The following is a 13,992-nucleotide window of genomic DNA, read 5'->3' as shown; positions in this document are numbered from 1 at the left end:
ATCTTACGGGTTAAAGCAATGACAGGGGGGAAAGGAAAAAGGATGTTCTAGTTTTAATCAAGCCCTGCATCTCCGTAAAGGTCACTCAGCTTAGGGATGGTTCGTTTTAGATTTAGTTGAGAACCTTGATCAAGAGGGATTTGTGACATACTTGAGGGCAGTGGGAAGACAAAGGTAAATCAGCCTGACTCAGCAAAGGCATTTCAGAGGTGTTGCTGAGTATCTTATCTAACTGATCTTGAACATGTAAGTGTTCGGATTTGTGGAGATTTTGCTTCAGGTGTAGCATTACCCCAAGAGCAGCAATGTAGTAGACTGTTAGCAAGAATTTTCTGCCCTGGTTAAGTCATGAACTGTATCTTAAGGGGCAAAGGTTGCTTATTTCAAAACATTAATCTTCTGTTAATTTAGCTATAAGGTTGAATGCTAACGATTCAGACTGCTTGTGTGTGTGTGTATACGTGTGTGTTATGTGCCAGTGATGTGTGAGTTAAGTGTAAGGTCTAATTTTTTTTAATCTTCTGAGAAGAAAGGGTTTTTGAAAGAGATGGCTTATACTGAAATTAATATAGTTAAGATTTGGCTATAATTCCAAGGTGATGATACAATTTAATGTGACTCAGGAAAATTGAAAACTTTTAAATTACTACTAAAAGGTGAATAGTGCTTCTGTTCACTGTATAACGTATGTATATTATGAACTTATGTAAATATCCAATTAAACTATTATTTAGGGCATAAAATAGGTAAGAATAGTGTTTCCTTTTTGCTAGGGCATGAAAGGCTCATAAATATGCTACCTACTTGGAGAAAGGTTTCCATTCTGTTAGAACAGGAATGACTGAGTATATCAAAATGTTTTTTTCTTTTTCTGAAAATCATGGGAAATAATACCAAAAGGTGCGCAAGAAACCTGGTGAAATTTGCTTCTAAACTTAGTGAGGCACTAATGAATGATATCCTCCTTCCGCAGGGAATAGCACGATTCTGTTCCCATACTCGTGCCAGGCCAGCTTGCTTTATTGTTTATGGCTCTTGCCGAAGAGCTGAATTTGCAGTGTAACTTTCCTTAATGCTGGATAGTCTGAGCCTGAGTTATTTTTGGGGAACTAGTGCTTCTTTTCACACAGATCTCTTAGGCTGCCAGGAGTTTGGAGAATTCTTAGCGAAGCAGATGCGTCATTAGATAAATAAGAACCTGTTGCATACCAGACCAAGCAAAACTATTAATGCGAGCCATGTAATACCTTATTTGCATGAAAACCCTGTTTAAGCTATTGACCGGCATTGGCATTTCTGCGACTTTAGTGGTGCCTTATCAACAATGGAGCTGAAATGGCCAAGACAAACCAGCAAATGGTACAAAAAGGCTTCTCCTCAAGTCTGGGCACCTTTGGTTTCCTGGCCTAAGTAACCGGAGCCTGTTTGCAGGTGGGCTGGCCGAGGGCATTCTTCAGCACAAGTTGGATGCAGGTAGAACTTCCATCAGTACAGATGAAGGAATATACTTTAAGTTCTGTAAGTCTAAAACAATAAAGTTTCTTAAGTCTAAACTGGTATGGGTTAGGGAGCCAAAATGATAGTTTGCTGTCTGGAATTTTTTTGTATTTTAAGTTAATCTGTTCGAAAAATTTGTAAACTGTTTGAGTTTTCAGTAGTAACGTATCCGCTGTTGAGTTCAAACTTTCTGAATGTTTGCTTTTTGTTATGTGAGACACTTTGGGAGGTATTTGCCATCTATATTTAACTCTGGTGGTTTTTTGGGGTGGGTGGGTTTTTTGTTTGTTTGCTTTTAGAACAAGATGTTTTTTAAGTTGTAGATTGTGGTGAACAGGAAATCAGTTAGAAATGAGTTGAAAAAATGTAACAGACTTGGTCTTGAGGTCACTCAGACAATATTATGACAGTGAGTCTGTTAATGAAAGCTTGTGGCTCCAGATGTGATCTCTACTCGTTGTAGAACCTGAACAGGTAGGCAGGATGGAGGTCCCCTATACCAAATGTAAATGTGTTGGTCCCTGTCCTAAGGAGCTTATGATTTAAAAGATGAAACTGAAGAGATGGATGAAACTTAATGTGCTGGGGTGGAGAGTAAGATAGAGATCAAGGCTGCTGCCATTGGCAGAATGAAGATAAGAGTCGGCCTTGCAGAGAGATAAAAGGCTGCCTGAGAGCGGTTGCAAGAGAGGAAGCTGGTAGATGCACTTGGAAGGGTATGTACGTGGCAGGGAGCGATGGAAGGTAGTGAGCTATAAATACAGTGGTTGTAATGGTTTAAATGACTTGAAAAGGATGAGGTAAATGTCAGAACATTGGCCAAGATATTAATCTTGGTAAGAGGAATGTGGGCCAACATGTATCTCCGAGTTACGAGCATGTCCCAGTGTTTACTTCTCCCTTTTAGATGTGGAATGTGATGATTTTTTTCCCCTCTTTTTTTCCTTTTTCCTTTCTGTAAGTTAGCTTTCCTGCAGCCATGTGACTGATGGATTTGGTGCAAGCAGGGGGTGCAGGAACGTGTACCAGAGCACAGGACCATCCTGTGCAGCGTCCCTAGGCAGGTAACGTCGCACGGACCTGCATCCTCTGTTCTTTGTGAGACTTCGCTCCGCAAGCAGCTAGGGTGATGGAGCTGCCTTGGCGTTACTCCTGATTCCTTCTTGGTTTTGCAGGGGCTTTTTAGGTGGCATCTCTGGGTTTCAGGCAACCTTCTAGCTAGCGTTGAGGAGGAGGCGGCAGTGTGGCTTGGGAGATAAATTCACCTTTAGGATTTGTAACCGGTGTGTCGGAGCATTTGGAGTCCAACTCTAAACTGGGAGGTCTGGGGGGCACTCGCTCATCACTGCTGCGGTGCTTTCAGCTGCTTGAGAGCAGCCTGCGGAAGCTGGTGTGCAAAACGATAGCTTTGACAGGAGAAAGTTACTTTATTTCTGTGTCAGTAGATCAAGTTGAATGGACACTGTAGTGGTTGCAGGTGAGTCTGGAAATGGTGGCAGCAGTGAGGCTTGATTCACTGTTGAGGGTAGAAGTGATTGAAATATTAATGTTGACAGGTTCCACAAGGTAAACACTAAACAAGAGTTGCACACTGTTGATTAAAACTTGTCTGTGTGTAGACACAGTTTAACTCCGTCCTTTGCGAGCTCCTGGACTGCTTCTGGAAGCTGAAGGCCCTATCCTTGGCTCTGGTGCACGTGCTGTGATTTGAGAAGACCTTGCTTCACACATGCAATGCAATCTGAACCTTTCTTCCTCCTCCCCTGCATAAGCCAGGGTTTTGAGTATCCTAATGTTAATGCAGACTCAATAATGTGATAATTAGAAAATGTAAAAAATTGATGCGTGCCACTGCTGTGTGTGGTAGCAGATAGTGGTTGATAGCAAAGATACTTTTTTTTTTTGTGCAGGCACGCATGGGCAAAAGGTATGGCTGAGGAGGGTGTAATTGTTTGGGTATATGGCCATGTAGTAATTTTTTGCCTTTCACAGTCATTTATGGCAGTAGAGGTGAAAGAAAAAGGTAGTGTGGAATGCTTTCAAATGTCAGTGGCTAAAGTGGTTGGGAAGAGCAAAGGGATGAATTAGAACAGGTGAAACTTTCTGTAGAAAGGAAGTATTGGGAAAGGTGATTTGAAGGGTGGGGAGCTGTTTCATGAGTCATGAGTGACACCGTCCTTTCTCTCAGATGTGTTCGTAAGAATAGTTTTGCTCACTCAAACTTGAAGACCTGTGCCTGCAAGCAGACACCACCCAGCAGAGGAAGAGCAGGGCAGGCGTATATAATACTTCCCCACAAACATACGCCCAGGCCCTGATTTTTGCCCCTTTTTTTTTTTTTTTTCCCCAGCCTGGGGGATTTCCTGAGCCTGATGTAGTTTGTCTGTTTTATAATCCTTTATGGATCTTTAATCCAAGTACTTTTCCAATCTCTCTTTGATTCTGTGTAAACTCCGTGTATCCACAGCAGCCTGCGGTCAGAGTCAGTACACGCTGCATGCAGACCTCTCTCTGTCTATTTTGGACCCTGCTCTGCACTGGCTGTGTTGGGCAGCCCCTAGTTTGTGTATGGGAAGAGATAATGAACCCTATCTTTTCTCTCCATGCCACTTAAGATCGTGTAGATGCTGTCTCCTCCTCTGCCATACACTTTAGCCACTGTGCTGTCAGCAGCTTCCTGTACTGCACGCAGCAGGGACCTGCAGTATAATTTTTTTTTCTTTTTAGATTTCCTGATACATCCTAATACTTCTCTGCAGGCTGAAGGGTCCTTGTTACCTGGCTGTTCCTCACCGGGAAGCTGCTTCACACCTTTCATGAGTTTTTTCTTTACTACTCTGAAACTCTTCCAGTCATTCCAAGTCCTTTTTGAGTGAGGGAACCAGAGCTGTGCGTGCTGTCCAGCACTGGTCTTTGACGTGGCTGTTCTCTTTCTTGTTCGTTTCCTAACAGTTCTTAATGTCCAGTTTGCAGCAAGAGCACAGGCAGGAAATATATTCCTCCCTGTTGGCACTTCAGGGCTCCTAACCTTTGTCACAAGAGCGAGTGAACTGTAGCAGGTGGTATTGTCAGAAGCTGCACAAACAAGATCTTTTTCTTTTTGGCCAAAATCTACCTCTGTTTTCTGCAGTTTAGGAGGTCAGTCATAGCATCTCACACACTTGCCATGAGAGTGCTTTTGAAAAAGCAGAACTTTTTTCATTCTTCTGCAATGTGAAAATCTGAAATTTTGAACTTCTATGTGTTTTTAAGTGGAAAGAAGTTAATTTTTAATATTGTCTTGATATATTGTAATAGAAGTTCAGTTTAAAAAATGCAAACAAAAAACAAAACAACCAAAAAAACAAACTCCCCAAACCCCAACAACTTCTTGTCAAGCTGCCTGGTGCAATTTGAGTTGGTGTTAGGGCCCTGCCAAAACTGCATGCAAGTTTCCTAGTTCTAGGAATAGTATCAGTAAAAGAGATGAAATTAGGGAGTGTGCATAAGGCCTTCCTAGAAACAACACTACTGTTTATTAAAACAGAAAAAGAAGCCGCTGTTGCAAAAGATAAGGCATTTCTGCAAAGTGAATAAAAATGATGTTAAAGCATGAGAGAGGTTTTTAGCTTATGAAATTGCTAAGCACTAAGAATAGCGGAACCACGTTTTGAATGAACGATTGTGGATAAAGATTATTTGTAAGAGTGACTTTGTCTTCTAAACTTCAGAAATACAGCTTGAGGAGGATCTAACTTACTGGGATGTGTTGTTACCAGTTGCTGTGTTTAAATAGTTTATCCAATGAAAAGTGGGTTGGGTAACAGGGTTTTTTTTAAAACAAATTTTGCTTTTTTTGTTTTGCTTGTGGAAAGTCAGTAAAACTGTAGGTACAAAATATATTCATTAGCTCTATTCGAGCATCATTAGTTTGTTGCTGAATGAAGAAAGTATGTGAAATATGTGCTTAATGGTAAGCATGCAGCTTAACACATTTCCCAAATATGGATGTCTTTCTGTGTCAGGGCCTTGTTTGGGTTACCCAGGTACAGTAACTGCGTGCGCAACGGCCACCGTAAATGTGTCAGTTTTTCTGATTTGTATTTGTAGACTTGGTGTCTGTGTGTGCAAATTAAGAAGGAATTCTGCTTTCCTCAAATAACACCACTTGCCTCTAGCAAGGTCTAAAGCTATGCCGTTGAAATAAGAACTCGAAGAAATAGGACAATGACATAGGATAGTAACTATGTATTTGGTAAGATTTGGGGCAAGAAAAATGTCTTGCTAATTTGTGAAGAATGTATTTGGGCAAATTACGTGTCCCGTCCCCCCCCCCCGACCTGCATGCCATGTGGAAGGCTTGCAGTGTAACACACTGCAGTGCTCCTGCCCTGTCCCGCTGGTGTGAGCAAAGTGCTTTTGGACACGCACGTTGTGTCCTGAGGTTGTGCTGGGATTTGGTGCTTTCCTGAACAACAGGAATATTGTGTGGCCATGTGCGCAAGAACGTCTAGGGCTGTGCTGCCTCGTTTGATCTGCGTAAGTCAGATTAATTCCGATTTCCCCCTAACCTGAAGTTCAGGAAATGGAGAACTTCAGTAGTGTTCTCCAGAAAGCATTAAGCTGTCTTAGTCTTTGACATGGAGATTTTAATCATTTAATTATCTTAAATTAATATCTTCTGTAAGCAAAGCTTTTATCCTTTTAGGAATCAGTTACAGAGTTATGTCAGTAAAAGCCCTTCCTGTAAAAAACAGATGATATTTAGGATGGCTTTCTTTGAGAGAATGAGGATATGTCTGCTATGTTCTTAAAACCTCTTGGTTTGTTTCAAAGTGGCCTGACTTGTATGACCTTAATAATTCAGATGCAGGAAATGAAGTGTAAATTGGATATATTCTCATCTGATACATTTTCAAATGGAACACACTGGGTTGGCAATCTAATAAATTAAGACTAATCTAATCCTCTGCCCCTAATTTTTATAAAACTATAGATTATTTTTGCATAGAAAACTTGCTAAGGAGTTTCTCAGCATGTTCCTTAATTTTAAACAAAACATTTTTGAGCAATGGCATACTGCCATCCTAGTTTAAATATTTGCCCTCTTAGTTTCTCTTCTGTCCTTGCGATCGTTTTCGTCTGATTGTTTGTTCCTCAGAAAGATTCAGACAGCTGTGTGTAGTTTCATAATCTGATCCCATCTTAAACTGATGAATTTAAATAGAATTGTGTAATGAAAAGAACATTGTTTTAACTTTCTAAACTTTGCTTATCTATTTTGAGAGGTGATCTGTGAAAATGGATGCTTTCTGGACTCATTTTCCATATTAAATGTTCGTAGGAAGTTGAATTTGTATTGTTCTCAATATTCCGAAGCAGTAGAGCTCAATTTTCAATAAAGGATGAAGCTTTTGTGTAGAATCTATTAATGGAGCTGAAGTTTGAATAAACAGAAAAGCCTGGCGTAGGGTGCTATGAAAACTACTTAGAATAGTGTATTTCTAGGCTGCTTCGAAAGCGCAGAGGTTTTTTTGAGTTCAAGTTTTTGCTGCTTGTTTGTTGTAATGATCACTTATCAGAATTTTTTTTTTTTGGTAGCCTGAGTAGGTTTTCTGAGAAGAGCTCGTGGCAATCCCGGAGCAGCAGTGTGTTTACACTGCAAGTGAAAGCTATCTTCAAACTTGTCCTGTCTGATCTGGCCACTGAGTTTTATTTGGTGGCATTTACGTTTTGAGAACTCCAAGGGACTGATGGGCTACTTTGTGAGCATTGTTCCTCTCTTCCCAGCTAGTTCACATCTCATAATATGTTTTCCTTTTAGAAGAGTTGTTTCGTCCATTTCTCTGACAGCTTCCTTTACTGTTCAATCCGTGTTGAGCCAAATACCTTTATGCCGTGTCTGTAATGAAATGCTAATCTGGTTTTTATTGTTGATCAGCAATTCTCATACTATTAACATAGAAAATTGGTGGCCGATGAATCTTACATTATGAAGACTGAAATAAGATCATCCAGCTTCAGAAGCTGTGTTGTTTTCTTTGAGTGCTTCATGTCCTCCATTGGTTTACCTTCACCTACTGGCTAGTCAAAAGATGGAAGAAGATCAGGTGTGGGAGAGAAGAGCCACCAAGGAGCTTAATGCGTGAGCACTCTTGCAACCTCCCTAAATAAACCCATGTCGTTTCCTAAGGATCCTCCTGGTGAGGAACCACAGAGGTGGAAATCCACAAACTAGCTCCAGGTATCAGCAGCACAACAGACATCGGCCTTTTTCTCACTTACATTAAACCCATTTTACACCTCTTTGACCAGTAACTTTTCTTGTGGTGGATGTGCACATGTGGTCCTTTCACACAGCTGGGTACAGGAGCATCTACATAAATAAAACCAGTGCTCTGTTGATGCCGAGGTTCCTGCTCGCTCCCTGCAGGCAGCTGTAGCACTAAAATGTGAGACGCAGTTGGCGGGTGGTTCAGCGCAGATCTTCCTGGGAGGATGTGGTGGGGGAAGCTATATCAGCTGGAGCTCCTACAATGTCACGGTTCAGAAACCAGTATCGGGGCTTGTGCCTGCGACTGCAGAAACTGTCCCTGGCTCTGCTGGAGACCCCACTTGCCCCTGGGCGCGGACCCCACTGGTCTGACATGGGATTTTGTTGGTGCCTGGAGGTTGGTGGTGGGTGACCTGCGGGCCTTTCTGGCTGTGGTCCTGCTGTAGCGAGGAATGGACTCCCGAGTGCCACCCTCACATATGGCGGTGACTGCAGATGCTTTGTGGGAGGGATCTTGCCAGACCTCAGTCTTGTTTTAGGTTTCAGAGGGAATTTTTTTTTAATGTGGTCAAGTTTCACAAGTTTTTTTGCCTTTTCTATCTGATACTGATATATGTGTTCACATATATATATAAAAATTCATATCTGTATCTATCTATATATAAATGCTTGATGCTTTTATCCCAAAAAAGAGCTGATGACTCAGGGCATCAGCCAGCTGTACTGCTCCAACTGCAATATTGAAATTTTCAGCTTTAACAAGGGGATTAGAGAAGTGGTGACAACCAATAACTCCATGTCTGAAAGACTCAAGGCTTTATGAGACTGTTATCAGCTTGTAGGTAATGTTCATGTGAAACTCCCTTATGTTTATTTACAGTTCCCACAATTCTGTTTTAGCTTAAAAATGAAGAGGAAAGATGCTGAAGTATAGTTTATAATCATGGGGAGAGGGGGGGCCAAATTAATGAGGTCTTGTTAACAAGCACAGAGTTTTGGGAAGGGGGGACACTGCAGGGAGGTCCCGAGCTTGCCTTTATGCTGGTGTAAAACTCCGTATTTGAGCCAGGACATCCAGGGAATTTATAAGCTGTGGTGAAGCTTAGTTGAGGATACTTTCTTCTGGTTTCTTATAAATTAATCTGTGTTAGTCTGGGCTCTGATTCGAGTTACCTGGTGAGCTGGCTTTAGAATTGGTTGTCATGCTGCCTTCTGTGTTATGCCAGACTTGTTCAAAGAATCAAACTTTGGAGTTAAGCAGGTGTGTTTTGCTCTTGAGCTCCTCCCCTTCCCCTCCAAGTATCTTAAATGGAATTTGGCAGAAGTTTATGCAAGTTTTCAAAAAGTTTTAGGTATAAATCCTGAGTTCTGCCACATGGGATTGATTCAAACAACTGGGCCTTTGCTCTTCAAAATGTTTTGGGGATATGCTTGGAGAGATTAGAATAACTTGTCAAACAGCTTTCAGGTGTGCCGTGTGTGTTAGGCGTGGAGGAAAAATGTCCTGACAAAAGCAGAGACAGTTTTTGAAGTTCCTTTTATGTAAGCTTATAGGTCCACAGCAAGGAAAGGGTGGGGGGTGCTGGTAAATGTTAATTTTTACTGAATATAAGTTTAGTATAGAAGCTTCAACTGTTTTAATGTTTGACTTGCATGCATTGTTGAGGTGTGATTCATTGCAAGCTGTGGTGCATATTTTCATCCTTTGGTCCTACAACAAAATAATATTTTTCTGAAGAGGAAAACTATTTCAAAAATAATAGCTTCACTTGGCTTTTGTGAAAACAAAGCCATCACTAACCACATCACGCTCTGTGTGTAACAAGCAGTAGCTTTTTGTAGTGATCTTATGATGTCTGTGAAATAATACAAATGGAGATGCTTGAGTTGCGGGTGTATTTTGGCTGGCTCTTCCTTGAATTGTGGAAAAGCAAGTTACTGTATTTTTGAAATCACCACGTATTTGAAAAATGGAACTCGGCAACCCAGACCTTGGCGTGGGTTGTGTAGGGATAAAAGGGAGTTTTCTCTGAAGTTGAAGGACCCCTCTGTACTTCTGCACTGCTTCCAGCCCTGCCGTGGTCTTTGCTTCTCCCTCTCCCGAGCTATGGGCAGCCTTTGCCGAGAGCCAGGGCTGTCCCAGCTGCAGGCGCAGGGGCTGGGCTGCTCAGTGCAGCTCATCTGAGCTTTGTTCTTTTTTCTTTTTTTTTCTTTTTCTTTTTCTTTTGAAGGGACAGTATTTTTAGCTGGACAGAAATCAGAGGTTCTTTCACTTAGGGTGGAGTTTGTGTGTGTGTAGCTTATGATTGGTTATGTAAGTAAACATACAGGTTTGCATTATTATACATAATGCTTGCTTGTTCTTCAGATGGTCACATTTTCTTCAGCATATTCCTGCGGTAGAGGCAGTGAAGCACTATGCTTTCTTTAGCAATGAGATTTAACTGATTTCCTTGTGACCCTGCAGAAGAGCACGGGCAGGATTAAGTTCCAAAACCCCTTTTTTCGTTCCAGCAGGCCATGCTGCCATTGCCATACTTTGTAATGAAGTGTTCCCCATATTGCAGTTCTTGTACCTCAAACCTTCAGGAGAAGGTGACCAAAGCCACCTGACTGTCAGAGGACAGTGCCCTCAGTCTCGGCTGAGAGGACAAAAATATTGCAAGAGGACGGTCTGTCAGGACTGGGAGACAGCGTAACCCAATGATTGGGCTGACGGTGCCCCTCCAGACTGAAAGTCCGTGTTCACACTGGCTTTGTTGGGAGTGGAAGGGGTTTTGTAGTGAGTTGAAAAGTGACTTCTCGTATGTTCCTCAATTTGTCTTCACACCACTGCAGAAAGCGTTCGCAGCCCCTTCATCAGACTTTTCTGTCTCGGGGAGCTTTTGAGTCACTCTCACCTTGGCTTGTGCACGGTTAATTGCAGAGCTGGCGTTCTGCTTTGAGGTCATCCTCTCTATTTCCATTTCTGCCTTGTCACCCGACTGTATCTTCCTGTAATACCAGATTATATTTTTTCCCCTCGTTTTACCAAAACACTCTGTATTTTGCCTTTCCCAGTCAGCTGGAAGCCACTGGTTTTCGCTGGCGGCAGTAAAGGTTGCCGTCTGCCATAGCTATGTGCTTTTGTACCATGTGTTGCCTTTTAGTGAGACTTTCTTGAAAAAGGGAAAACTATACTCTGAGGTGTTTCTTATAACTAAATTAAGCTTTTTCCTGAAAAGTTGAGGAGAGGGCACGCAGCTGTCATGACTTGCCACTCCTCGTTTAGAGCTGGAGTAGCAGGGAGTGTTTATATTGCAGTTCTGTACCTGCTGTGCATGGGAGCGTTCGCCACAAGCTTAATTACATCTGGGTGAACAGAACTGCTCTACATTCACCCTGCGCTGCGTGCTTAGTAATAGCCTCTGCTACGCGCGTCGCCCGTCGTGTTGAGACGATCGAGATCTCGTTAAATGCAATATTGATAGTGAACTAGGTGATGGGTAGCTGTAAGCGTTGGTCCTTCCCACGGCGCGTGGGCTAGCAGTACGGCGCTGGCTGCGGTCCGAGCGCCTGTCCAGCGTACACGTGTCAGCTCTGTGGTTGCAGCGGCGCTTCGGTGCTTGCTTCAGACTTCACAGTTCTTCCCGATGGCTCGGGATTTCTGAGCATGGATGGTATCGTGGTAGAGCCCCCTCCCTCTGTGAGGGACCCGTGTTCTGCATTCAGCAGCTGTCACTTCTGCAACGGATAAGCTCCATCTATTCTCCTGACTAGAAAACATTTTTTTTTTTTCCAATATAACTTGCATTTAAAATGTCACTGACTTTTTCTTTTCCCCTCCTTTCTAGACTGACTGCATTGCCATGGAAACCATTGTTGAAAGAGAAGACTTTTCTGCTGGTAACTCCAGAAACTGTGTGGTGCTTTTGGAAGCAAAGCTCAGCTCCAGCCGGCTACTTTCATTTCCACCAGCACGGACATAGACACACATCCTTTTAATTGATTTTTTTTTCATAGACATCAGCTCTCTACAGTTGAATTAATTTGAATTGAGATTTTTTTTCATAGCTGTGCTTTGGTGATGGAATTTGGTCTTTCATGTCCTATCTATTTGGGAGGCAGTGTGAATGCTAATAGGAGATCCCTGTATGCCCCTTTCTTCCTCCTGCCTCTCCCATTAATTTTTTCTTTTTTAATTTATATTCTGAGAAGTCAAAGCTGGTTTCTGATTGTCTGTTTAACATGGGTTTTGCTTCTCTGGTACATGAACAAGTGGTTAGCTTAAAACATGTATTGTTTAGAAATATTTTGGCAGTTCAGGATTTTTCCAGGTGGCTGGGTAGAAGGAGGGAGGGAGGGAGGGAGAGGCGCACGTTAGCTTGAGGGGTGAACCCATGGGACTGAACTGGTCTGAGGAGGAGAGACCTCTTCTGCCTTTTTTTTTTTTTTAAGGTTTTGCTTTTATGGTACAAGAGGTATTTCTTGATCATAGGCTAGAATATTTTAAATCAAATGTCTGTCAGAGCTTAAACGGAATTTTTTTTTTGCTCCGAATTTTGGTATGTACAAAGTAGGATTAATGGGCTGGTTGTCTTGTAGATTGTTTTTGTTCTTACCCTCAAGATACTTGTTTATAAATACGAATTGTGTAAAATGAGGTTTTTGTTCCTGCATTCAAATGGAGAACTGCAGAGTCGTATCCAGTGTTTGTGACTTCTGCATTATATGTCAGCTGTAGCTTTTTAAAGGGAAACCACCCTAATTGATCTTACTTTCAACCAAAGCCCCATTTTTAATTCGGGACTATTTTTGTTCTTTCTTCCTGGCATAATGGGGAAAAAAGTAAAATGTTGGCTCATCAGTTGTCTTTATCCCACTTACAGAAATGCGAACAATGACTATTTGACATTTTTAAAATAAGCCCTGATTTTTCTGCAGTTTAAGTGCTTCACTCTTGTACTGAATTTTTTTTTTGGTTGAAATGAATTTAGGTTTTTAACACTGCTATGAACTTAAAGAGCATGACACTAGTCGTTGGTACATGCAATGTATAATAAAAGGCACTGACGATTAATAAAGGGTTTAGAAGTGGTACACAAATCCTCATGCTGTACTGCACCACACAGCTGGTAATCCTCTACATTGTATATTGTACAACCGATTTGTCAGGCTGCCTCACCTCTAACGTACAACCTTTAAATTGCTAGTACAGTTTGTATAACGAATCAGACACTGTCGATTGCTCGGTGACGTGTACCCAGATCTATTTTTGAGTAGTATTAAAATGTACACGTCGCTAAAATATGAAGACCTTTTTTTTTTTTTTTTTGGGAAACATGGTACCAATCAGTTTACGCAGTGTCTAGTGACAGGAAAAACTGTTGCTACAGGGTTTAAAAGCACAGATCTGGTTTTGATTCTGGAAGAGAAGTTTAAGTTGGTACAGTTCCTTGTTGCTGCTAAACATACACTAATTAAAAATACGACCACTCTTACAGACCATGATACTGTCTTGCCACATAGCTTTTGTTCGGTCTCATAAATTAATAACGCAATACGTAGACAGCTTTTTATAAAGCTTTACATCTTTTCTAAGAAATCAAAATTTGGATGAAGATAGTTCTAAACATTTAATGTGAAAGGAAAAGGTTGTTTTGAAGAAATTTGTTACATACTTATTTCATACTAGATCCCTGAGGCTGCCATTGTACAATATACAGCACTGATTTAATAAATGCTGAATAAGTAAGTAAATGGGTAACCTCAAGTATAGTGGTACAAATACTAATAGGTACGGCATAATAAATATGCAATCTTTTTGAATCTCTTAGTTTACAGCAACTAATTTATTCAGTATTGTGCTGGAAGAACATTTTCAGATGATGTAAAACATATCACTATATATACTACCTTCCAGCTACCCGTTTATGCTGCTGTATAGTACAGAAATACCAATGATAGAACAATGTTTGTCCTGTAAATTTAATTTGATATTGGACAGTTATTGTCTGTACAAACTAAAACATATATGGTTGAAACTGTTCATTATATTTGCTATTTCTGCTTCACAGATCTGTTTTAAAGTTGAGCTGATTGATCTGGCTTTGTCTTCCATTGTAAATATTGTTATGTTGCTTTCTTTGTAAAACACATCGCGTTTGCGGTTTTGGGAGACTGGCTTGAAGCTCTGTATAGTGTTTATATTTATCTGACTTGGCTTTCCATAGAGCTACTTGCAGTAAATACGTGTTCATGTA

The 13,992-nt window shown here is 41.2% G+C and overlaps 1 protein-coding gene across 1 annotated transcript in view; it reads left to right on the top strand.

The window, feature by feature from the left end:
- The window catches only part of IRS4 (insulin receptor substrate 4), a 23,307-nt gene extending 9,315 nt beyond the window's left edge, over window positions 1-13,992 (top strand). Inside the window, exon 2 of the mRNA XM_075513116.1 lies at window positions 11,584-13,992. Coding sequence (XP_075369231.1) covers window positions 11,584-11,588 — 5 coding nt within the window. The 3' untranslated portion in view covers window positions 11,589-13,992. The remainder of the gene's footprint in view (window positions 1-11,583) is intronic.

Source organism: Mycteria americana, chromosome 10 (assembly GCF_035582795.1).
Source record: "Mycteria americana isolate JAX WOST 10 ecotype Jacksonville Zoo and Gardens chromosome 10, USCA_MyAme_1.0, whole genome shotgun sequence".
Taxonomy (NCBI): domain Eukaryota; kingdom Metazoa; phylum Chordata; class Aves; order Ciconiiformes; family Ciconiidae; genus Mycteria; species Mycteria americana.
Note: the sequence above shows the minus strand (reverse complement) of the source record. Positions and strands in the feature narration are given on the sequence as shown.